General features: G+C 38.3%; 2 protein-coding genes across 3 annotated transcripts in view; one reads left to right on the forward strand and one right to left on the reverse strand.

Moving 5' to 3' along the window:
- Positions 1-20949, reverse strand: part of ANKRD31 (ankyrin repeat domain 31) — a 145477-nt gene extending 124528 nt beyond the window's left edge. Inside the window, exons 1-4 of the mRNA XM_055086362.1 lie at positions 20831-20949; positions 12037-12110; positions 8217-8323; positions 752-792 (exon numbers count right to left, since the gene is read on the reverse strand). Of these exons, the coding sequence (XP_054942337.1) occupies positions 752-792; positions 8217-8323; positions 12037-12110; positions 20831-20934 (326 nt within the window). The 5' untranslated portion in view covers positions 20935-20949. The remainder of the gene's footprint in view (positions 1-751; positions 793-8216; positions 8324-12036; positions 12111-20830) is intronic.
- Positions 20950-21255: 306 nt separating this feature from the next.
- Positions 21256-27497, forward strand: part of HMGCR (3-hydroxy-3-methylglutaryl-CoA reductase) — a 76894-nt gene continuing 70652 nt past the window's right edge. The window contains exon 1 of one of the 2 annotated variants that reach the window (XM_055086621.1): positions 21256-21642. The gene's annotated coding sequence lies outside the window, so the exon portion shown is untranslated. The remainder of the gene's footprint in view (positions 21643-27497) is intronic. The other variant, XM_024120329.3, reaches the window with a different exon arrangement.

Below are 27497 nucleotides of genomic sequence, written 5' to 3' on the forward strand. Positions count from 1 at the left end.
AAAACTGGCCTTTTTTTTTTTTAAACCGCTAGTACATGGCTGTGAAAAATACAGTGACTACTAGTCCTATTTGGTGCCACTGCCCTGATGCCTACTAAGGCTCCAGCTTTTTATCCACCATTTGCTTTAGCACTGTTAAGTGCAAATGTCAATACCATGAAATAGGCAAATAATGTGTTAGCATTATTATGAAAATAATTTTGACCTCACAGATCCTTTGGGAAGAGCCTCAGGGACTCCCAGGGGGTCCACAGGCTTTACTTTGAGAACCATTGTTTTAAAAAAAATTGAGTGGCTTCCCTGGTGGCGCAGTGGTTGCGCGTCCGCCTGCCGATGCAGGGGAGCCGGGTTCGCGCCCCGGTCTGGGAGGATCCCACGTGCCGCGAGGCGGCTGGGCCCGTGGGCCATGGCCGCTGGGCCTGAGACTAAAAAAAATTGAAAGGATAAGGTCTCTTTAAGTATAATAGTTCTATGAAAGTCTAATTTCAATAAGCTCTAAAAATTCTTCCCTCATGCTATGCTATAAATTTGCTTTTTAAGTAATGTTAGAGACTCAACTTAATCTGATTCAGTCTTTCTCATGAAATGAAACTTATCTACAATGTTTGTAAAATAACATATATTTATGTTGCTAAAGGCACAATTATTCAAAAATATACAAAAACTCTTAAGACAAAGAACACTTATTTTATATGTGTAAAATGACAAAAAATATCTATAATATAATAATGCCAAAAATCATTATACTTACTGTAACGGAGCTTCATTTTGTTCCATTTCATCTTGAGGTTGCTAGAAAGAAAAAACAGTAGTTTTTTCCAACTGAGGAATACTAAGCTAATGCAACAAGCTAAAAATTTAACATTTAAGATAATTCTTATGTTATTCTTTCTTAGTATCTTTTTTTATTGTGGTAAAATATATATAACATAAAATTTACCGTTTTGACCATTTAAAAATGTACAGTTCTGTGGCATTATGTACATTCCCATTGATGTACAATCAACACCAACATCCATTTCCAGAACTTTTTCATTTTCCCTAACTGAAAGTCCATACCTATTTAAACACTAACTCCCCATTTACTCCTCTCCCAACCCCTGGCATCCATGATTCTACTTTCTGTCTCTGTTTTGACTACTGTAAGTGCCTCATACAAAAGGAATCATACAATATTTGTCCTTCTGTGACTGGCTTATTTCACTTAGTAATGATGTCTTCAAGGTTCATCCTTGTTATAGCATGTATCAGCACTTCTTTCCTTTCTCAGGCTAAATAATATTCCATTGTATGTGTACCACATTTGATTTATCTACTCATCTATTAATGGACACCTGGGTTGCTTTCATCTTTTGGCTATTGTGAGTAATGCGTCTATGAGTGTGGGTGTACAAATATATTTTCGAGTCCCTACTTTCACTTATTTTGGGTATATAACCAGAAGTGGAATTTCTGGATCATATGGTAATTATATGTTTAATTTTTTGAGGAATCACCATACCATTTTCCATAGCAGCTGTACCATTTCATTCTACATTTCCCACCAGCAGTGAGCAAGAATTCCAATTTTTCCATATTCTCATCAATACTTGTTATTTTGTTTTGGTAATAGCCATCCTGATGAGTGTGAGATGGTATCTCATCATGGTTCTGATGTGCATTTCCATAATGGTTAAAGATGCTGAGAATCTTTTCATGTGCTTATTAGCCATTTGTATGTCTCTTTTTTTTTTGGCCACACTGTGTGGCTTGTGGGATTTTAGTTCCCCAACCAAGGATCGAACCTGGGTCCCAGCAGTGAGAGCACCAAGTCCTAACCACTGGACCACCAGGGAATTCCCTACATCTTCTTTACTAAATGTCGATTTATGTCCTTTGCCCATTTTTTATCAGTTGTTTGTTGTTGTTGAGTTATAAGAGTCTCCATATACTCTGTGTATCAATCCTTTATCAGATATATGATTTACAAATAATATTTTCTCCCTTTCTTTGAGTTATCTTTTCACTCTGTTGATAGTGTCCTTTGATGCACACAGGTTTTTAATTTTCATGAAGTCTAGCTTATCTATTTTTTATTTTGTTGCTTATGGCTTCATAGTCAAGAAATCATTGCCAAATTGAATGTCATGATAATTTCCCCCTATGTTTTCTTCTAAGAGTTTTATAGTTTTGGCTCTTATGTTTAGTATTTTGTTTTAATTTCTGTCTGTAAAAGAATTTGTGGAACTTAGGTAAAGAGAAAGGGAGTGTTCCTTCTTTTTATTCCTAATTTCCCTTTTCTTAGTTCATTAATCCATAATGGTTCTGATGAGCCACTCTGTCAGGTTCTGAGTTCTAATATTTCTCCTGAGGGCCAAAAATCATACAACCTTTGTGCTACAGCGTTAAATGCTTAATGGATTCTGCCTAATTCTCAAGTCATGCCAGAAAATCTGAAGTTGTTGTGTCCCTTTCAAAAAAGATTAAAATGTTATGTTTCCATTTTAAGATTTCACAGCACACTGGCTTTCATCACTTTAAAAGGAATTCTTACCTTAAATATCTTATTAGTATCAAAGAAGATCTTTACAAAAAGATCTCTCTTTGGGGGACCCTCCATGTTTGTTTTTATGATCAATAATAAAGCTTTCTGAAAATATAAAGCCATTAGCCTGAACTTCCAAGCATTTCTGATCACTGAAACAGCCATAATAACAAGAAAACACAAAGTAATTTGAGAATTTAAATCCTCTCCAATTAATAATGTTCATTGTTATTTATTGATAGTGCATCCTTATAGTGCTCAAGGTTATCACATTGGTTCCACATATACATACTTCCTAAGCAGACTTTACAAAAAGCTCAGAGGTCCAGAGTGAAGAAGGAATTGCAAGAAGTAAACCTAGGGACTTCCCTGGTGGCGCAGTGGTTAAGAGTCTGCCTGCCAATGCAGGGGACATGGGTTCGAGCCCTGATCCGGGAAGACCCCACATGCCACAAAGCAACTAAACCCATGCTCCACAACTACTGAAGCCTGCGTGCCTAGAGCCCGTGCTCTGCAACAAGAGAGGACACTGCAGTGAGAAGCCCGCACACCACAACAAAGAGTAGCCCCCGCTCGCCGCAACTAGAGAAAACCTGCGCACAGCAATGAAGAGCCAACACAGCCAAAAATACAATAAATAAATAAGTTTATTTAAAAAAAAAAAGAAAGAAGTAAACCTAGATATTCCCAAGGATTAATTAAACAGGGTACACTTATGTACTTACTTGGTATTTCTGAGTCTTCACAAAGCAATTCATTCAAGTATCTGTAACACTCATTTCATTAATCTTACTAAAGGACCAGTGAATTTTCCCATTGAGGGCTAATTTTTCATTTGACCCTACCCACATAAGGAAAATACAAAAGATAAGAGAGCAAGTAAGAAGAAAGTTTGCTCCTGACAGCTGATTTGTTTTTCCTTTTCCATAGGCAGAAATACCCCTCAAGAGGTAATGCCTCGGAATATAATGGGGGTTGGAGCTGTTCATTTGTTGATTAACAAAATGTAAGGATACACTTCAATCAATTCTTTCTTAATGGGTACAAATTGCTATCTATGCTTTTGATACATGTGATATTTTTCTCCTGCCCCTACGAGGGCATTGAAGTGCAGACATTAAAAAAAAAAATCTGTTCGGAGTAGGGTGTGAGAGGTGAAAGAAGGTTTAAATTAACTCTATTAATTTAGAGGATCTGGAAAAGGAGCAAATCTGTTTATATATCCTTAACCAAAAAACAATACTCTACTATCTGAGATCATTTTCTTCAACTCAATCATGGATTACTGGGAGAGAAATGGAAGCCTGGCCAACCTGATCAGCTTGACCAACCTTGGCTCTCCATGAGGCATGAGATGTCTCACAAACTATCCTCACATTCCACAAAACAGAATACACATTCCTGATATTCAGCGTTTTAGTGATCTTGATGAATTATTGATAATGTTTGCTTAAAATACCTTTCTCTCAGACTGAGGTAGCCAAATTTGGTTATCTATACAATAGTTTTTATTATTTCCAAATATCCATATGATTGTCTTTTAGAGAGTTTGATCTGGACATATGGTACCATCTCTACATTGCTTCAGTGTTAGTAAATGCTAAAATGATCATTTTAAACTCCACTGAATAGTATCTAAATACAACTTAAACACAAAGTTATTTAACCACTGAATGAGAAATATCTTTACTCTGGCTGAGTCAGGTGCCAAAGACCTGTTTTCATCCATTCCTTCCCAAAATATTCCTAAGCAATTGCAACTCTGGGCAGAGACAGCAATTCTAGGACCTTAAGAATTAAAGCAGCTCAGGATGGGTTAGAGTCAGGAAAAGGATATCAATGACATTAATGATCAGCATAGTAGAGTCAAGGCGTTCCCTAAGTTTTGAAAACTCACCCTGAATTTGAGTGGTCCAGCTATTCATGAATCAGAGAGGTAGCTAGTAAGAGAGAATATTATCTGCCTACTGGGGTTTAAAAAGACCCTGCGGAATGCAAATTACTACATATAGAATGGATAAACAACAAGGTCCTACTATGTAGCACAGGGAACTATATTCAATATCCTGTGATAAACCATAATGGAAAAGAATACGAAAAAGAATATATGTGCGTGTGTGTGTGTATATACATATATATATAACTGAATCACTTTGCTGTACAGTAGAAATTAACAACATTGTAAATCAACTGTTCTTCAATAAAATAAATTAAAAAAGAAAAAAGACCCTGCAGTATATATATACATAATCTCTCCATGAGCTCTGGTCTTGCCAACCATGATTCTTCTTCCATTACACAGTTGTTGAACAAGCCTGTGCTTGTTTGTTTCCCTTTCAAGGTTCTCTTAAATGTTCATTTTAACTGATTTCACCACTACATACAGACATGGGTGGAAGGTGGAAGCTGCTTAATGGAGAGGGAAAGTGAATTCAACCTGGATTCATACCTCTTAGCATTTCAGAGAGTAGAAGATGGAAGAAGCAGCCTGATGGTAATAATCATAAGATTGAATTAATCATTATTCCCTGTCAAAGAAGTATTTTCCAGTATTCAAAAACTGATTATAGTAAGATCAATGATGCCTGCTATATTAGTCAGGGTTCTCCAGAGAAACAGAACTAACAGGATATGTTTATACAAAGAAAGAGATTTATTGTAAGGAGCTGGATCATGTAACTATGGAAACTGGCAAGTCCAGATCTGCACTGTGGGCCATCAGGCTCAAGACCCAAGAAAGCTGATGGTATAGATAAAGTCCAAAGGCCGTCTGCTGGATAAGTCTCTCTTGCTCAGGGAATCTGGTCTTTTTGTTCTATATAGGCCTTCAACTGGTTGGATGAGGCCCACCCACATTATGGAGGGCAATCTGCTTTACCCGAATCCACTGATTTAAACGTTAACATCATCCAAAACATCCTCAAAGAAATTCCCAGAATAATGTTTGACCAACTATCTGGGCACCTGATGGCCCAGACAAGTTGACATATAAAATTAACTATCATACCTCCTAATTTTGATAGTAATGTCTCCAATTATCTCTCCATACATACTACTAAACTCTCCAAACAAAATTTTTAAAATTTCTATGTAAAGTTTAAAAACTGCTTGCCATAGCACCTATAAAGAACAAGAAAAGGTACTCCAAGACCCAATAAAAATGATGAATATGAAATATTTTAAAAGACTGCTCCCTATGTTTTTAAAAATTAGCATAGTGCATGTCAAACCAAAGATCCTCTATTTCTTCATAGTTTGTCCTTACTTGTAATGTTCCATCATTTAAAAAAAAATTTTTATTGCAGTATAGTTGCTTTACAATGTTGTGTTAGTTTTTGCTGTACAGTAAACTGAATCAGTTATACATATACATATATCCACTCTTTTTTAGATTTCCTTCCCATTTAGGTCACCACAGATCATTGAGTAGCACTCCTGTGCTCAACAGAAGGTTCTCATTAGTTATCTATTTTACACATAGTAGTGTATATGTGTCAATCCCAATCTCATCATTTCTAAAATTGTTTTGAAGTTGAATGTCAATATTATATCCGAGTTTTAAGGAAAATTTATTTAGAAATCTGTTTAGTAACTGAATTATGTAGAATTTACTTAAAATCAGGTTGAGGTTGTGAAACAATATATACTTTTTTTCCTTTAAATAACTCTGGGAAAGCACCTTTTCTGGTCTCTCTATTTATTTGACAAAATCAATTTTCCTCATATAGTTAAATTTCTAAAGGTTTATTTTCAAAGAATAAAATTTAAAACTCTGAAAGCAGCATCTGTCAATTTAAAAACTAATATCAATTAAAATTTGCTACTGATGTTTAACACTTTGGTAACATGGTCTAACTCTTACTGTAAACAAAAACAGTGTGGGGGGGGTGGGCATTGTAAAGTTAAAGGAGGTATCTATTTTACTACCAATGAATTCCCATGAAGGCAAAAAAGAGGGACACATAACAAGTACTTCATTTATCCTTCTTATCTTAATTTTACAACAAGCCCATAACCTGCAGGTGGCTGAGTTACAATCTCATGAAAAATCTTTGAAAGATACATTCATTAACTCTTCAAGTCCTCTATGGCAATTGTTCCAACAGCTGATCATCAGCAATTACTTGGGAGGCTTTTGAAAAATGGACAGTCCTAGGTTCTACTCAAATACGGGTCTGGGAGTCTATATTTTTAAAAAGCTACTGATAAATGGAATATTTATAAATGGAATGGAATATTTATAAATGGAATATTTCCTGCCATATCCATAAACAAAGGATGTCACAGTCATCAACAATTGCAACCCTCCAAGGAGAGCCGGTGAGCCCTGAGGAAACTCAGGGCTGAAAAGAATACTTGCCATCTAGCAGCCATCAGACTGCAGCCACTCCCTGCGGTGAGCCCTGAGGAAACTCAGGATGTGAAAATACAGGATACCGGCCCCAGAGAGCTGGGGTTCACATCAAAGGAATGATTTCAGTGAGCCCAGACTCTTGCATCTTCCCATACACAGAAAAGCTCTAAATTCTTTAACTTGAGATATCTGGTTTTCTTTCATTAACAATAATCTTTTGACGTTCCGACTACCTGCCCTTTGTTGCAAAACTCCTAATTTATCCTGGCTCCTCCCCTCGCCTCCTCAGAGCAGTTTCTCAGTTATCTGAAACGCTGTCTCCCGGGCTGCAGTGCTCATTTTGCCCCAAATAAAACTTACCTCGTAACTCTCACGTTGTGCAATTTTTTAAGTCAACACTATCCAAATAAGTTTGGTAATCAAGCTTTCAAAATCACCGTTCTGAGGTACAATCTAGAGCCTGGTACAATATTCACATGGTAAATGTTTCTCAGATAAATTGAAAAAAGTTAATTTTTATTTCCCATTTCACAGTTACTGAAGCTAAAGGGAAAAAAATTCTTTTTCTTAAATCAGAAGTTACAAAAATGATTTTTCAACGAATTACTAGAAGCTAAATATGGACATCTCAGCTTTAAAAAAATATTTGGTGTTGAATTTTACTCTTTTGACTAGATATAATTCAAGTGATACACCTTCCTAGGTACAATATTAAATAAACCCACATGGTCACTCTTTGGAACTGCTGTCAGTTTCTGCTATTAAAATACATGTATTCTCCGTTCTATTCCTTAAGACTTTGTAGTTATCTCTGGTTAGCTAACTTATTTATGCCAAGGTGCTAAATGAATCACCCCTTACCTTTCCCCATGGTGACTGCATTAAAAAGAAACAAGTGAAAATTTGTGTATCTAAGTGTGTGCCCACACACATGCACTCACACACACACACACGACAATAGAAGGGTCTTTCAGTGGCCCATATCTCAAATTATACTACACAGACTAGTATATCCTCACAAATTTAAGGTGACCTCTGACACACAATGGAGATGAAACTGTAATTATTATATCCTATTTTAGCCTATTTTAACCTTCTCAATTCCACATCTCTACCAGAAAAAGAAATAAATAAAGGAAAGAGGGCCTAAAACATTTGGCTTTTACTGAAGTTGCAGCGAAGAAACAGAATGACTGGCGAAGAAAAGGGAAAACACTGAGTAAGAAAAGAAAGAAGTAAAATAATAGACATATAGAATGAATCTTTAGTAATTTTCCCCTATTTCAAACAGCATTACCAATTTTTAATAAGTATGTATTTAATCAATATACTACATACCTGTAAGACTGTATCCTCACTAAAAATAGGCATCGTCTGATTTTTATTCATTTGCTCTTGTGGATCCTCTCCGAGTTTGAATCCAAGTTGAATCTCTGGAGGTGTGCCTAGAATGAAATATAATCATAAATCATTTGCAATAGTTTTATTGCTCTGCTTTAACAATGACCCAAGGATTTTATAGACACTGCAAAATGTCATTAAAAATCATCTTGTACAGAACTTCCCTGGTGGTGCAATGGTTAAGAATCCGCCTGCCAATGCAGGGGACACAGGTTCGAGCCCTGGTCTGGGAGGATCCCACAGGCCGCAGATCAACTAAGCCCCGTGCGCCACAACCACTGAGCCTGCACTCCAGAGCCCGCGAGCCACAACTACTGAGCCCGTGTGCCACCACTACTGAAGCCCGCATGCCTAGAGCCCGTGCTCTGCAACAAGAGAAGCCACGACAAAGAGAAGCTCACGCACCACAAGAGTAGCCCCTGCTAGCCACAACTAGAGAAAGTCTGCACACAGAAACAAAGACCAAACGCAGCCAGAAAAAAATAATAAATAAATAAATTTTTAAAATCATTTTGTAAATGATAATTTCCTAACTGCCACTTTTATGTGTCAAGGTTTTTAAATTTACGAAGAAACGTATACACAACGCTGAATGAAATAATACTTAATATTTCTTTGTCCCAGGATGAATGAATGCAAAGGATATATAAAGAAAATTGTACAGACTTAAACCCTACTAGAAAGAACACTTTCTTTTTTCATTTTAAGTCATTTTTTAAAACTCATAATGCTAATATATTATTCAAGAAGAGTCAGAATTTTCAAGACGGCAAATTTAGCCCATATTTAACTTTTCTTCCCTTCCCAGTTCCCCAAAAGAATCCAAAGAAATTAGTTTTAAAAAAAAATCTGAAGCAGCAATGGGAAAAAGGAAATATAAAATAAAAAAATATATAAAATAAAAAATATAGAAGATAGGAATGGATTAAGGGAAACCAAACCCTGGTTAGCAGCTTGTCACTCATAATAGGAAAAGGAGGGGCTCCCTCAGAGGTAACCAGTATATGGAATTCTTCCATCAGAATCCCAGAAAACCACCTAGCTCAGAGAAAATCCCACAGACAAAATATGAAGGAGGGTAAGTTGGAAGCTCACAGTGGCTGAAGTCTCATACTATTTGTACCAAAGAGCTTGCTGTTTGTACCAAAGAAGCTTAGGATGTATGCTGCAGCCAACTACTCTGTGTAGGAGAATATGTTCCCTCCAAGATACGGAAATGTACTAAAATCTAAGGCTGATAAAATAATGTAGTGATGGCACAGAAGTAGAAATAATCAAATAAATCAGTGAAACAAAACAAAAAGTGGGAAAAAGACCTATAATATATTTGGGAATTTAATATATAACAATAATAATATTTTAAACAGTGGCAACAAGGTGACATTCAATAAATAATACTGGGGCAATTAGTTAATCATTTGAAAAAAATGAAGTTAGAGACCTACCCTACCTACCCTCCATATGCTAAATTACTCTAAAAATATTAAAGACATAAAAGTAAAAACAATAAATTTAATAAATGGAAAAAAAGATAAAGAAAATATTTTTATGGTCTTGAGATATGTAAAATATTTCTAAGTTTGAAAAAAGAAACCTTGAAAGAAAAGACTGACAGATTTTACTATATAAAAATTTTTAATTTCTGTACTACAAAACATATCATGAATAACATTAAATGATAACTAGGAAACTGGGTAAAACTATTTACAATGTACATATGACAAAGTTTTGCTATCCTTAATATATAAAATGCTCTTATAAATTAACAATAAAACAAGAATAATTAAGAGACATTAAGGCAATTCACACACACACAAAAACTATAAATGGTCAATATTAAAATATGCCTAGCCTTGGTATTCTTCAAAAATGCAAATTAAAATAATCAGATATGTTTTATTCACCAGTTTGGCAAAGACTGCATATGTCCTGTGTTGGATCTAGAGGGAAAAAGTCATCTATTTTAGGAGGCAATATATGTCAAGGTCTGACATGTGCTCATCCTTTAAAGGAAATATAACTTTAGCTAGTTACTCTAAGGAAATAATCAGAAAAGTAGGAAAAGATATAATACTGAGAAACATCAAACATAATCAAATCATTATATACGGGTACATTCATACAATGGAATAAAAGTAGCAATTTAACAGGCTGAGGTAGATCAATATAACAAAGAAATAATACATGTAGTGCAATACTAATTATGAAAAAAGATATATATATTGGTATGCAAAAGTCTAGAAAGAAACACAAATACTAAACACTGCCAATTGTTGGGAGTGGAATGACAGGGAAGCGAAGGGGATGGGATCTTTCACTTTCTACATTATATAATTTTACATTTTAAAAATACACTTTTAAAAATTAGCAAAAATAATTAAGGTCTATCCATTTGGGGAAGGGAAGGGAAGGGACGGGAAGGGAAGGGAAAAAACTTGGTTGGAATATTGAAACAGATCTCTAACTTCTTCCTAGTGTTATTTTCTATATCATAAGAACACATTCTGGAGACCAATATTACACACTATCCCTTCCAATTACATGTAGGAAAAACTACTCCAAGATGAAACTGTAATTTGCCACCGGGGTATCAGGTGAGAGGAAGTACTGTGAAGACTTTGTGAACTATAGCGGGCTTGAACTACGCAGGTCCACTTAAACGAGGATTTTTTTTTTTTTTTTTTTTTTTTTTGCGGTACGCGAGCCTCTCACTGTTGTGGCCTCTCCCGTTGCGGAGCACAGGCTCCGGACGCGCAGGCTCAGCGGCCATGGCTCACGGGCCCAGCCGCTCCGCGGCATGTGGGATCTTCCCGGACCGGGGCACGAACCCGTGTCCCCTGCATCGGCAGGCGGACTCTCAACCACTGTGCCACCAGGGAAGCCCTAAAACGAGGATTTTTTTAAATAGACATACATTTGGCCCTCCATATCCATGGGTATGGCGTCCACAGATTCCACCAACCGCAGACCATATCGTGTACTATGTTTACAATCTGCGGCTGGTGGAATTTGTGGATGTGCAATCCACAGATAGGGAGGGCCAACTATGGGACTTGAGAATCTGAGGATCTGGGTGTATACAGGGGTTCCTGAAATCAATCCTCCATCGATACCAAGGGACAAGTGTATACACACAAGAAGATTTTCATGATGTTTAGAAGATTTTCCTTCCATTCTACACCTATTTCCAGACATCCTCCAATAAAAAATGGCTCACAGGAAGAAATCATAAAAGGAAATAACCCACAATTTGAACAGCTACTGCAGAATTGATCTTTTTGAACTATAACAATTAGTGACAGATTTTTCCAGAAGTGCTTAAATTGAACTAGAAGTGGACTTAGGAGGTTTGGAGAATTTGTAAGTGAAAGGCTCTTTTTAAAAATATATATACCAAGGATATTTGTACCTTAATTTTAGTCAGAAAGAATCAGACTGATTATTAAAAAGTATTATTTACTTTTGCAAATAGGAAAGTTCAGGGTTAAGCAGGAGATTTTGGGGGGGAGAATTGCTATTCGAGTGCCACTTCCACAACTCAGTAGCCCTCTCTAAGAGTCGTAAACATCTTCCAGAAGTTACAATCCCCATTGCTATCCTTATAAAATAACAGATTTTAAGGTCTATTACAGATGCCTGTAAGAAACTAACTCCGTGTAAAGTTAAAGAATAAGACTAAATATAAAAGGAGAAGTTAATGGAATAATCGTACTTGGAAAATTAAAGGAACTACTTAGAGAAAAGAATTATTTCTCACCTTTGCATGTTCTACTTATACCAGGATGGAGACTGAACTCAGATCTACGAGATGTGTCTTGATTTAAGATCAACCTTTCAAACATAAGAAAAGAAGGTACAGATGTTATGATGTTTCCTAAATGAAGACTAACAAATCAACTGTCATCTTTCAGAAATTTTTTCCAGCTTTATCGAGATATAACTGACATACAACATTGTGCAAGTTTAAGGTGTACAATATGATGATATATTGCATATATTGCAAAATGATTAAGGGGATAAACTTTTAACATGGTTCAATGTAAACTACTCATAAAAATTATAATTTGTTAAAATTCTTAGTTACACCACTATTAATATTCTATTTCAAAGTATTTTTTTTCAGAAATGTAGCCTTTAATTTAAAACTTATCCAAGATGAAAAATAAAGACTTATTCATGTGGTCATGTTCATTTTTACAAATATTCTGTTATTTTTGGATATTTTGGAGTAAGGGACAAATATCAATATAGTTTTTGAACAGAAGTGAAATGAGGAGATTATTTGAAGGACCAGTGCTGTTGGGTTTTTTCCTTCACCTTTCTCTATACCACAGAGAATTCAAGATTAAAATCCCAGGGTTAAATCTGAGTGTATATTTTCAGAACATACAATTACAGAACTTTAACTTTTGGATTCACTTCTTACTATGCTCTTGGCAGCACCAAGGTAAAGAGAGAAGACAGTCCTTCTCAAGAAGCTTCAAATCTGGCGAGGGATACAAATAGCAATGATATAGCATGGTGAGTATGCTACTAGGCAGACCTAAGTGTTTATTTCTTCTGCTTAAAAAACCTTTACAGAATGAAAAAACAGGTAAAGGACTTGAATAGGCATTTCTCCAAAGAGGATATACAAATAGCCAGTAAGTACATGAAAAGATGCTCAACAGGGCTTCCCTGGTGGCGCAGTGGTTGAGAATCCGCCTGCCGATGCAGGGGACATGGGTTCGTGCCCCGGTCTGGGAAGATCCCACATGCCGTGGCTGGGCCCGTGAGCCATGGCCGCTGGGCTGCGCGTCTGGAGCCTGCGCTCCGCAACGGGAGAGGCCACAACAGTGAGAGGCCCGCGTACCACAAAAAAAAAAAAAAAAAAAAAAGAAGATGCTCAACAATACTAAACATTAGGGAAATATAAATCAAAACCACAATGAGATACTACTTCACACCAACCAAAAAACAAAACAAAAAACAGAAAATAACAAGTGTGGCAAGGATATAGAGAAACTGGAACTCTTGTACATTCTACTGGGAATGTAAAATGGTACAGCCACTGTGAAAAACAGTTTGGTGGGTCCTCAAAAATTAGACCTAAAACTACCATTTGATCCAGTAATTCCATTTCTGGGTATGTACACAAAATAACGGAAAGCAGGGACCTAACTTGTACACCCATGTTCATAGAAACATTATTCAAAATAGCTAAAAGGTGGAATTAACAAGTATCCATCGACAGATGAGTGGATAAACAAAATGTGGTACAGACATACAGTGGACTGTTTTTCAGCCTTAAAAAGGAAGGAACTACTGATACATGCTACAACATGGATAGACCTTAGAGACATCATACTAAGTGAAATAAGCCAGACACAAAAGAACAAAAATGGCATAATTCCACTTACATGAGGTATCTAGAGGAGTCAGATTCACAGAAAGTAGAATGATAGTTGCCAGAGGCTGAAGGCATGGAAGAATGGGGAGCTATTATTATTTAAAGGGTACACAGAGTGTCAGCCTGGGAAGATGAAAAAATTCTAGAGATAACTAGTAGTGATGGTTGTACAACAATGTGAATATACTTAATGCCATTGAATTATACACTTAAAAATGGTTAAAATGCTAAATTCTATGTTATATATATCTTACCACAATAAAAAAAAATGTTTTAAAATCTTGCCAGAATCCAGGAATGTAACAATGTACTAAGGCATAAATATATGATTTGGAACTAGGGGTTTTTTGGTTTATTTACTTATTCATTTTGCTTTTTTACTTTTTTTATGGAAAATTACAAACATCAACAAATAACAGAGACAACAGTATACTCATCGTCTAGGTGCAACAATTAGCAGTACACAGCCAACCCTGCGTCCTCTGTGATCTCTCTGCCATCCTCTCTACCTGCTGCGAGTCTCCCACTGGATTATTTTTAAAGCAAATCCTGGACATCTTATTCCATTTCATCTGGAAATATTTCAGTATTCAACTTTAAAAGATAAGGACTCTTCAAACGTAACCGTAATAATCACACCTTCAAAAAAACAGCCAAAATTTCATACCTAAAAAAAAGTCAATAATTCCTTAATATTATTAAATTTACAGTCTGTAGTAAGCAGCCTCTATAATGGCTCCTGGTATTTATGCCCTTGTATATGGTATTTATCCTTGAGTATGGACTGGATCCAGTGACTCTTCTAACGAACAGAATACAGCAAATAGGTTGAGATGTTCCTTCTGAAATTAGGTTACAAAAGGATAGTGGCTTCCATCTTACTCTCTTATTCTCTTGCTTCTTCCCTTTCATGGAAGCCAGCTTGCCATGTTGTGAAAGCCATTTGCAGAAGCTTATGTAGCAAGAAACTAAGGGAGGCCCCCAGTCAACAGTCAAAGAGGAACTAAGGACTCAGTTCAATAGCCAGAGAAGGAACTGAATCTTACAGCCACCATTTGGGAAGAAGATCTTTCTGAAGCCTTGAGATGAATGCAGCCTTCTGAGTCCTTGAAGCTGATGATCCAGTTAAGCCACTCCTGGATTCCTGAACTACAGAAACTACACAGTATGTTTATTGTTTTAAGCTGCTAGTAAGTTTTGGAGTAAGCTGTTACACAGCTATGTAAACTAATAAACAGACTGTAGTCAGATTTCCCTGTCTCTTACAGTTGTTTTGTTCATATCAGGCTCCAAACAAGATGCACACATTGCATTTGGTTGTATGTCTCTTAAGTCTCTTTTAAAATCTATAAGTTATACCCTTCCCTGCCCCTTACAATTTATTTGTTGAAGAAACTGAGTTGTTTTTCCTATAGAGTTTCCCACATTTTGGATTTGAAGACTGCATGTCATTTAACATGTTCCTCTGTCCTGTATATTTCCTGTAAACTGGTTATTATATATAGAGGTTTGATCTGATTCGAGTTCAATTTGGGGAGGCAATGTGTGTACTTCCTACAGGAGATAACAAAGAATGTGCTGAGAAAGGCAGTCTTGTACATACAGTCTTTCAACCCCTGCTAGGTCTTGGGTCTGGAACACTTTCTTTTTTTTTTTTTCGGTACATGGGCCTCTCACTGTTGTGGCCTCTCCCGTTGCGGAGCACAGGCTCCCGATGCGCAGGCCCAGCGGCCATGGCTCACAGGCCCAGCCACTCCGCGGCATGTGGGATCCTCCCGGACCGGGGCATAAACCCGTGTCCGCTGCATCGGCAGGCAAACTCTCAACCACTGCGCCACCAGGGAAGCCCTGGAACACCTTCTTACTAAAAGATAGTGTCCTCCCAGACTGTACTGGACTTACCACCTTGTATGGGAATCCCTTTCCCTGTTTAGACTCAGTGTGTACTCCTTCGTTCTATTTAAATGTGTGTGTCTTATGGCACCTGGCCAACCCCACTGCTGTCTATCCTTTGTGGGGAGAGGATGAAGTCCTTTGTTCTGTGGCACAAGAGGGGTGTGGGCAGGCCAATGACCCGGCGTTAGCTGCAGAGAGTGACTGCTGGCCACGGGGGACTGATGCCCACTACTGAAGCTAATCTTGCTCTGTCTCTTCTCTTCTTTCCGTTTAACAGTTTTAAGAATAGTACTTGGCACCATTCTGTTTTAATCATTGGAGGAGCCCCTATTTGCTATATATTCTGACCAAAAATGTTGCTTTCTTTAGCTAATTTAATGTGATTATTAATTCTTTGTCTCCTTTTATTTTGCTATTTTTCTCTCTGCAACTGTATCCTTCAAAACAGGTATTTTCCATCTATTTTCCATCTAGACAATTCACATGAAAATAGTGCTAGTCTATCTTAAGGGAAAGAATTAACACTCATCTTGCAGGGTAATTATGTTCAATTAGCTTTTTACTATATGCACTTACAATGTTCAGAGGACATGATTTGACCTAAACATATACCTAAATCCAGGTAATAACGAACTATCTTGTAAGGTGGTTCTGTTTAAATGTATTGAACAGGATTAGTTTGCGATATATCCCTTAATGTTATTGAGCAGTTAACATTTACAGGAGGCTGGGACAGAAATTAAAGACTGGTAAAAGGTTCCCAGGGCACATATAAGAAAAATGAATCCTGCCTCTTAGTAAACAAATCACAAGCAAACAAAACCTCACTAATCAGCAACTTAAATTCTTACAGATTGGTAGCAACACTTACCAAGCCAAAAAAGGGACTGGATGCATTTTACAGTTTCAAGAGGGCTAGGACCAAGTCCAGGTCCTCAGAGTACTTTTCAGGCACAGTTAACACCTGGCATCCTCATTGCTTGAAAGCCTTGCTTTATCTAATCCCAGTGGTCATCAAACCCTTTCTCAGATCTCAGCAAAAGCACCTTAATAGCTGCAACATTTAAGGATTATTTATGTATAACATTTTGCCTGTTGGGGGTCTCTGCTCTATTAGGACCTGTGCTCCTCATTCCAGTCAAAGTTGAGAGCTTGTGCATGAAAAACAGAATAAACTGCACATAAGTAAGCAAAGAAGATGGGTGGGAGGGAAGCAATGGTATTCAGCTCCAGCAATGCTTAGACTTTGTATTTCCATACCAATAAAAAGAACACTAAATTTTAACCTTGAGCTATATGAGATCTGAAAGAATGATGTTTCTCTGGCACTGCAGAGAAGCATTTAAAAATGAATTAGGGGGAAAAAAAAAGATTGGTCAGTCAAGATAGAGTAAGCCGTCTATAGCCTAGTTCTCCACTCATTACAACTAAAAACTCTGGTAGATGGGACTTCCCTGGTGGCGCAGGAGTTAAGACTCCATGCTCCCAATGCAGGGGGCCCGGGTTTGATCCCTGGTCAGGGAACTAGATCCCACATGCATGCCACAACTAAGAGTTCGCATGCCACAACTAAGAAGCCGGTGAGCTGCAACTAAGGAGCCCACCTGCCACTAAGGAGCTCGCCTGCCACAACTAAGGAGCCCATGTGCCGCAAATAAGGAGCCCACGAGCCGCAACTAAGGAGCCTGCCTGCTGCAACTAAGACCCAGTGCTACCAAATAAATAAATAAATAAATAAATAAAAGAAGACAGTGCCATGTATAAAAAAAAATAAAAATAAAAACTCTGGTAGAATTTTTTTTTAAAAGCTACCTGAGCAATCTAAAAAGTAAACAATAGCAGGTAAACTGGGGACTGAAATTGAAATCTAAATAACAACTCTGGAGTAGGTGAGTCTCATGGTTTGCTTGGTTTTTTTGTTTTGCTTTTTGCTCCTTTTTTCTTTTTTTTGTCTCCAGCTTTGATCCTAGGCCTAAACCTAGAAGTGTACAGTGGACACAGACAGCAAAAACTCCGGAAGAAACCTCTCCTATCTTTATCCAGAGAACTAGAGAAAGGGATCCCTGAATGCCGGAAGGTGTGGGGGGAATGTGCCTGAGTTTTCTTGTTTTCTCTCTTTAGCTTCAGAGCTATACTGCTACCAATCATGGTAGCCTGGGCACTTTTAAAACTCAGGAGAAAACCTGTCTCTCTCCTACTAGAGGAACCATACTCCCAAGAGCATGAAAATAACCTCTTTTATTTTCTTCTCTTTTTCTTTCACTTTGCCCTGAAGGTGGCCCCAAGTGCAGGGAACTACTCTACAGTGAGAAGGCTAACACTGAAAGAAATCCATCTTTCTGGTCATACGAATCAACATGTGGGCATGGGGAGAGAAGGGTGCATGAGAATCCTAGAGAAAAGAGAGCAAGAAGGGGAATCACCTACTTCTGTATATGATCCAACATAAGTGTGAGGCTCAACCCTGAGCTGCCCACATGCAGAGCAGATTCAGAAAAGTGCAACAAAGGCTTAGAGAATTGAACTATGATATTAACTACTGTCCAAACTCCAGATTAATCCCTGAGTGGTACATGAGTCAGACAGACTCAAACAGTAAAGTAAAGGCTTTACTCAAATAGTAAAGGCTTTGAAAATTAGACTGATGTAACCACCACCCACAGAAGGCAAAACAGAACATGCAGTCAGAACCTAATGAGATTGACTGCCTGTTACAACAAACAAAAATCAACTCCCTCTAGAGGATTTTAACAGGAACAAGAGTCCAAAACATAACATTCAAAATATACAGGATATATCCAGAATTACTCAACATGCAAAGAAAAGGAAAATCTGACTAATTCTTGAGAGAAAAAATAACAGATGCCAATGCCCCAACCTCCCAAGCCCACATGTTGGAATTACAAGACAAAGACCTTAAAGCAGCTATTATAATAATTCTCTATTACATAAAGGCAAACATTTATCAATGGATGAAAACAATGAAGTTCTCAGCAGAGAAATAAAAACTGTAAAAGAGAATCTGATGGAAATTTTAGGAGATATAATATCTGAAATTAAAAATTCACTGGATGGTCTCAACAACAGAATGGAGATGACACAGGAAAAACTAAGTGAATCTTAAGATAAAGCAATAGAAATTATACAGTCTGAAGAATTAAGAGAGAAAAAAAATGGAAAAAAGTTATTAGAGCCTCAAGGATCTGGAGACTATCAAAAGGTCTACCATTCATGTCATTTAAAACCCCAGAAAGAGAGGAGAAAAAGATTGGTACATAAAAATATATATGAAGAAATCATGACAGAAAACTTCCCAAGTTTGGTGAAAGATATGTTTATAGATTCAAGAAGCAGTGAACTCCGAACAGGAAAAACACAAATAAAATCATTACCAGAAACATCATAATCAAACTGCTGAAAACGAAAGACAGTGGGGGAAATGAAAGCAGACAGATTAAAAAAAGATGATATATCACACAAATGGAAATAGTGATTTAAATGCGGAGGGAGGGGCTTGACTACAAGGGACAGGGCAGCACAAAGGAATTTTTTTTGTTTTTTTGGCATAACAGAACTGTTCTGGATCTTGAGTGTGGTGGTTGTTATAAGACTCCAGGTACCAGTCAAAATGGTCCCTGTACACCAATAAGAGCAAATATTACTGTTTCTATATATAAAAGAGCCAAAAATCTGGATATCATCCTTTACTGCTGCCCGCTCTCATCCTCCATATCTCATCAATCACCATCTCCTGCCAAATTTACTTTCTAAAGACTTCTCAGATTTGTCCTTTTCCCTCTATTTCCACTGTTTCTGCCTAGTTGAGCTCTCATCATCCCAGTCTGTTACTACTTTGATCCCAAAGCTAACCCCTATAGCCTTGCTTTGCAAAAGGTGATCCCTGATCTAATAGTACCAACTTTAACCTGGACGCTTGCTAGAAATGCAGAATCTCAAAACCCCAGCCTAGAACTCCTGCGTTGGAATCCACCTTGTAACAGGATTCTGAAGTGATTTATAAGAAATTCCTAACTTTCATTAAAATTTGCAAAGCCCTAGTCTAGGGCTTGGGTGAGTGAATGAAAATCTGATTATGCTGCTCCTCCACTTAACATCTTACAAGCTCCCTACCAGGACACACACAGGATGTAAGAGGCCTCACGTGACCTTACTGTACCTTCCTATCCAGGCTCATCTTTCACCACACCCATCTCACCATTTAACACTTCAGTAACACCCAACTGTTTGCACGTTCCAACACACATAACACAATGCTATGTCCCACCACTACACCTTTACCCATGCATGCAGTTCCCTTGGTCTGAAAACCTCCTCTCCTTCATCTGACAAATTCCTACCCACCTTCGAGCCTCTACCCAGAAGTCAACCCTGGCAAACTCTGATGACCACCTAGGTTGAGGTAAGCCTCCCTCTGGGCTCCTAAACCAGCCTGGGCATACTTCCTACCCTGACTTCCCACATTACATTGAAATTATCTGTTTACGTCTTTCCTGGCCTGTAGGTTTCTCAGAGTCAGTGGCCTCATCTCTTTTATCTTCTCCCTGTGTCCAGCACAGGGAACGAGATATGTTTTGATGAACGGAACTACCATCTTCTCTTGATTCTTATAAAACTATCCGTTTCCAGTTTGGTAGTAACCAGTTCCCCCTTCACACATTCTCTTCCTGAGAGAAAGTATACTAACCGTCTCCTGGACCTGAGCTACGAGTCGCTGGAAGCAAAATGCACTTGAGGGGTTTAGACCCACAACTGTTTTGCCGGGCTTCCCTGGTGGCGCAGTGGTTGAAAGTCCGCCTGCCGATGCAGGGGACGTGGGTTCGTGCCCCGGTCCGGTAAGATCCCACATGCCGCGGAGCGGCTGGGCCCGTGAGCCATGGCCGCTGAGCCTGCACGTCCGGAGCCTGTGCTCCGTAACGGGAGAGGCCGCAACAGTGAAAGGCCCGCGTAATGGCGGAAAAAAAAAAAAAAAAAAGACTGTTTTGCCTATGCAAAAAAGCCCCAGGCTAAGAAAGAAGGCTTTAAAAAAAATGTCAGAAAGCCACCTGCTATACAGCTCATTCAGTCCTAAGCTGGGGAAGGGCTGGGGGGCAGTTGCGGTCTTCTGTATCTACGAAATTCTGAGCTCAGGCCTGGCTGCCCGACAAGGCTCTACTCCCGCCCGCACGCATACGTTCGGCTGGTAACAAGTTCTCCTCAACCCTCAGAGGGCCACCCGCCGCCAGAGCCCAGGCCCAATGGCGGTCACCTTCTCCAGGGCAACTCCTCTTCTTCCTCGTCGCTCTCCGTCACCGATGCTTCGATCACCGTTTCATCACTGTCCCAGTCTGGGGCCTGGGCACCTTCCTCCATCTCCGCCTCGAACTCCAAGTCTTTTTTATCCTCTTTCTCTAACTCCTCCATTCCCCCCAAAAATAAAAAATAAAAATAAAAATAATTGTTAAATTTGCTCTGAGGGCCAGGAGAAATTGTGAATTCAGAACAAAACTGGTGGCGGGAGCCCGGTGCGCTATGCGGGCTCACACCGCGGGGCCGGAGAGCGTCGCGGGGAAGGCGGGCCAGCGCGTGAGGCCTGACCCCACGCTGCCGGCAGGGGGAGCCGCGCGCCGCTCGTCTGACCCGCGCGCCGCACGTCGGCCCCGCCACACCGCTCCCGTGGCCGGAAGTGGCCCGAAGTGGCCGGGCGCGCACCGGCGCGCCCAGGGTTTCCGGGCGGTCTGTGGGGTGGCCGGCTACCACACCCGCCTTCCGCACTTTTGCTTTGTGGCTGGGCGGTGGGGGGTCTAGAGCTGCGGCCGCGGGGATCGGAAAGGAAGCGTTGCCGCAGACAGACTGAGAGCCGAGCCCACCTAACGCTACCGGCAGCGAGGGAGAGCTGGGTCACGTGCCGTGCAGCTCATCTCGGGCTTGTGAGACGCAGACCGGGAAAGAACTGTCAGCTCTGCTAGACTTTTCTGAAACCAGAATGTGGTCTTAGCCCCGAAGAGTGATTTTGAGTCCGCCAAGTGCTGCCTTTGTCCTTAATCCCTTTGACATCCCTTCCCCAAGAGTCCCCCTGAGGTAAGCAAAACAAAAATGTTAATCAGAAGTTTTTAGATGATCTAACTGGTATGTTTTATATTTCTGTTTTTTCCTCAACTCTTTGGTTACGCTGGAATATAGATTGTGTTGGAAAGGCAGGTTAAATGCCTTATATTTTCCCTTTATTACTTTTTATAATAATATTGGTGCCTAGCAGCCTCCTCCAGTAACCAATTATTATTTTTAAATGAAGTGACTACATTCTTATATATTTGATTTCAGTCTCTTTGCAAGTTTTAAATTCAAACACATTCGAAACAAAGCCAAGTGAGCTCCACCTCCCAAGTGAGAGGAAGATTCCAATAAGACAGACCCTTTCTGCACAGCAAGTTTTTAGTACTCACTTTGGAATCTACAGGGTCCAAGCACATATTGGGTCTTTAATGGTTTGTCAAATAAATGGAAGAAACTAGGGTTTTCTGACTCCCAATTTACTGTCCTTTTCAGTACATGGAGTGGCTTTGCCATACTTATTATTATTTTACTATTTTAAAAAATTTTTATTTTGTATTGGAGTAGAGTTGATTAACAATGTTAGTTTCAGGTGTACAGCAAAGTGATTCAGTTATACATATGCATGTATCTGTTCTTTTTCAAATTCTTTTCCCATTTATGTTATTACAGAGTATTGAGCAGAGTTCCCTGTGCACTTTACTATTTAGACCATATTTAAGCCACTGCTGTTTAAAACACTTGGTTCATGGTTGTCTTTTAAACTTACTTGATTCTGGGTGTGGAGGAAAGGAAACCCTCCTACAACTGTTGATGGGAATGTAAATTGGTGCAGCCACTATGGAAAACAGTGTGGAGGTTCCTTAAAAAACTAAAACTAGAGCTACCATATGATCCAGCAGTCCCACTCCTGGGCGTATATCTGGAAAAGACAAAAACTCTAATTTAGAAAGAGTCATGTACCCCAATGTTCATAGCAGCACTATTTATAATAGCCAAGTCATGGAAGCAACTGAAGTGTCCATCCACAGATAAATGGATAAAGATGTGGTGTATATATATGATGGAATATTACTCAGTCATAAAGAATGAAGTATGTATAACTGATTCACTTTGTTGTAAAGCAGAAACTAACACAGCATTGTAAAGCAATTATACTCCAATAAAGATGTTAAAAACAAACTTACGGTTTGTTTTTAACAAACCGTAAGTACATAAATAAATGAGATAATTCAGAGAGTGATGTGTGCCTGAAAGAAATAAAGAGGCTGCTGATTAGAGAACATGGTCAGAGATCACCTCTCTGAAGAGGTGACATTTGACCTAAGACTTAAAGAATGTACATAAGTGCACAGGCCCTGAGACATGCCAGGAGGCTTGTGTGCCAGAAGCTGGGGAGTCAGAGGAGAGTGGTGTGAGATGAGGACTCAGGCACTAAGCAGGAAGTGGAGTATGTACAGGGTGTACTATAATGAGACTTGTTTGGAAGTGTGGATTTTGAAAAAGAAGTCTCAGGATTTTTGTGGTTACACAATATATTTGGCTTTTATAATTTACATTTTTTCCTGCCTGTATAGCTTCATAGCATTTCCATTCTATCCAGGTTACTTTAGATCCCAGAACTGTAAGAGATGAGACTTTCATGGAAGATTTGCTTGATCATAAATATAACACAACATGAATATCTAAGAGAGTAAACCCACTTTTCACCTTATTACTTTATTTCCCCCCAAAATAAAGGTATATAAAGTATTTCACTGAGTATTTTATGATGAGTATTTTAAAATGCATTTTCCAAAAAGAACATTCATTTTCTCAAAGATTTGGATTTAAAAAAAAAAAGATTGCCGTCCATCAACGCAAATTATTCACATGGTCTTTAGCACAAATAAGAACTATTTTGTGAATTTAAAAATGAATGAGAATATGCATGTAATCCGAAAAATCAGTATATGTGAGACCCTTTCTCAAAAACTGCAAAATGTGGGAAAACACAGAGACAGGTTTACACAGGATTAGGTGTTGGTTCAATACCTAAATTTGTTTTGTAGTCATCGTTATAGTTCATTCACTTGTGTAGGAATATGCTGACCCAACTCCTACAGGCTATGTCCCTTCTTAGTGCAGAATTTAATATAGAAGCTCAATTTCACTTTAAAATGGCATACATAAAATAGATATGAAAATACTTCAAAAAGTTAAAAGTACTATGAAATTTAAGTTAGTAGCCTAATAAGCAATTAATACTTCATTTTAAAAAACCCTCTGAAGAATAATTGATAGCATGTGTTATTCTGGTGATTGACAAAAAGATATATTACAATGAAGCCCATAAAATCAGCAAAGGATGATTGCAAAAACTCAGCATTTCAAAAATGAGAATCAGAGGACTAGGCATGCCTAGTGGTAACTTATAACAACCCTCCCTGACCCATTGCCCCAGGATGCCTACAAGACGTTGCTATTCTGTATGATCTCTAAAATCATAATTATTCATTGTTTAGCTCTATTAGATCATAATAATATATTTCTTTAGAAGTGAAAATGCAAAATGACCTAGTTAGGGGGCAACAGTTATAAACTGATCATCTGTCTCAGAAGGAGAAATACATTACAACATTTTATAATTTATGATGACATGAAAAAAGCAACATGTTAAACATGATTATCAGGGTTTTGTAAGGATTCTTAAATTATTTTCCCCCTATAAACACAGTATAATGTTGGTATAAAAAATTGGCAATCAAAGTGACAGATAAAGTCATGATAGGCTGTCAAAGAATTAGAAACTCAAATGCAACAGCCTGGTGAAAATGACGATTTTGTCAACTAGTTTTGACAAGTTCAAAAGATTCCAACAGTAATTTTGAAAAGTTTGAGACAACCTAAATGTCCATCAATAGGGGATTATCAGTGGAATACTATGTTGTCATTAAAAAGAATGAAAAGCAGATATATACATAGACACGTATAGCTTCTCATAGTATACTATTTACAGAATAAAGCAAAGAGCTGAACAGTGACAGCTCTGGAATTTCATATAGGAAAGGTGTCAGGGTGATAATCTTTTTGAAGTGAGAGCTATGAAACTTCAACAAAGGTTGTGTTTGAATAGCAAACACAGTTGTCACTTAGCTGCTTATACAGCAAATTCACGCCTTTATCTTAGAGTGTATGTTTATTTGGGGTTGTTTAGGGAGATTGAGGAAATAAGAGGTTATCAAGCATACCAAGCCACCCCCTGACTCTGCTACTGAAGAACTGTATAATCTGTTTTTTATTGCTTCTCTTCATTAAGGAATAATTTGCATATAATGACATATATGGACCTCAGTGTTCAGTTCAGTGTGTGGTGGATTTTTTTTTTTAACTGTTGTAAGTTTCTGTATTACTTACACCAGCATACACAACCTACAGGAGGAATATCGGAGTTGTAAGTGGAAAAACGGTAATCTTAAAAGCTCAAATCTTAAAAGTATAATTTACATAAATGATTAATACATAAAAAATAATAAATTTTAATTGATTTTTGGACTCACGAAATTGCCAGATTTACACATCGTAATGGGATATTCTTTGTGTGTAACTGAAACAGTCATGTAAGCTAATTTAGACTAATATATTAGCAGGTCTGCCAAAGTAGAAAGACACAAAAATGCCAGCCATGAAAGGCTAATCAGAATTTTGATGTAGTAAAATGATGCAGTTCAATGGTTTTGAATACACACACACACACACACACACACACACACACACACACACACTCAGGTAACCACTGCTTAAAACAGGATAAAGAATATTTCCATTGCTTCTGTCCTTTCCTCAATACCTACCCCCAAGCAAACACTTTCTGATTTCTATCATGTAGTTTCTCTAGCACAACAGAGTAGCCTTTCATGTAAATGGAATCATATTGTATGTATCTTTTTAAACTGGATTCTTTTAGTAGGTTTAATGTTTTTAAGATTCATTGATGTGGCTTATATCAATGCATTCCTCTTTATTGCTGAGTACTATTACACTGTATGAACATACCAAATTTGTTTATTTAGTCCATTCGCCTGTTGACAAACATTTATTTCCACTTTGGAGGCTGTTATAGAGAGGCTGCTGGTAATATTCTCATTGAAATCTTTTTGTGGATGTATGTTTTCATTTCTCTTAGGCAAATACCTAAGAGTACAATTGCTGGGGTATATGGTGGGTATATGTTTAACTTTATAAGAAACTGCCTTATACTCCTACCAGCCATGTATGAAAGCTCCCTTCGCTCCATATCTTCACCAACATTTGATAGTCTCCTATGTATTACCCATTCTGGTGGGCGTGAAATAGTATCTCATTGTGGTTTTAATTTGCATTTCCCTAATGGCTAAGGACACTAAGCACCTTCTATGTGCTTTTTGACTGTTTGTACCTTTTGTGAAGTTTCTATGCAAATTTTTTGCCCACTTGTCAATTGGGCTGTTTGTATTTTTACTGTTGGTTTGTAGGAGTCCTTTACACAGTCTGGACATGAGGCCTTTGTCAGATTTATGCATCATGAATACTTTTTATTTGTCTCTGGCTTGCCTATTCATTTTTTTTTCTTTTTTTCTTTTATTGAATTTTATTTTTTTTAATACAGCAGGTTCTGATTAGTTATCTATTTTATGCATATTAGTGTATACATGTCAATCCCAATCTCCCAGTTCATCCCACCACCACCACCACCCGCCCCCCTACCCCCCGCTTTCCCCCCTTGGTGTCCATACGTTTGTTCTCTACATCTGTGTCTCTATTTCTGCCTTGCGAACCGGTTCATCTGTACCATTTTTCTAGATTTCCACATATATGCGTTAATATATGATATTTGTTTTGCTCTTTCTGACTTGCTTCAATCTGTATGACAGTCTCTAGGTCCATCCACATCTCTACAAATGACTCAATTTCATTCCATTTTATGGATGAGTAATATTCCATTGTATGTATGTACCACATCTTCTTTATCACTCATCTGTTGATCGGCATTTAGGTTGCTTCCATGACCTGGCTACTGTAAATAGTGCTGCAGTGAACATTGGGGTGCATGTGTCTTTTTGAATTATGGTTTTCTCTGGGTATATGCCCAGTAGTGGGATTGCTGGGTCATATGGGAATTCTATTTTTAGTTTTTTTAGGAACCTCCATACTGTTGTATCAATAGTGGCTGTATCAATTTACATTTCCACCAACAGTGCAAGAGGGTTGCCTTTTCTCCACACCCTCTCCAGCATTTGTTGTTTGTAGATTTTCTGATGATGGCCATTCTGACCGGTGTGAGGTGCTACCTCATTGTAGTTTTGATTTGCATTTCTCTAATAATTAGTGAGCACATGAGCAGCTTTTCATGTGCCTCTTGGCCATCTGTATGTTTCTTTGGAGAAATGTCTATTTAGGTCTTCTGCCCAATTTTTGATTGGGTTGTTTGGTTTTTTTTGGTTTTTTTGTTTTTTTGTGGTACGCGGGCCTCTCACTGTTGTGGCCTCTCCCGTTGCGGAGCACAGGCTCCGGACGTGCAGCCTCAGCGGCCAGGGCTCACGGGCCCAGCCACTCCGCGGCATGTGGGATCTTACCAGACCGGGGCACGGACCTGTGTTCCCTGCATCGGCAGGTGGACTCTCAACCACTGCGCCACCAGGGAAGCCCTGGGTTGTTTGTTTTTTAATATTGAGCTGCATGAGCTGTTTATATATTTTGGAGATTAATCCTTTCTCCGTTGATTTGTTTCCAAATATTTTCTCCCATTCTGAGGGTTGTCTTTTCATCTTGTTTATAGTTTCTTTTGCTGTGCAAAAGCTTTCAAGTTTCATTAGGTCCCATTTGTTTATTTTTGTTTTTATTTCCATTACTCTAGGAGGTGG

The sequence above is a fragment of the Physeter macrocephalus genome, chromosome 8, assembly GCF_002837175.3.
Source record: "Physeter macrocephalus isolate SW-GA chromosome 8, ASM283717v5, whole genome shotgun sequence".
Classification (NCBI taxonomy): Eukaryota; Metazoa; Chordata; class Mammalia; order Artiodactyla; family Physeteridae; genus Physeter; species Physeter macrocephalus.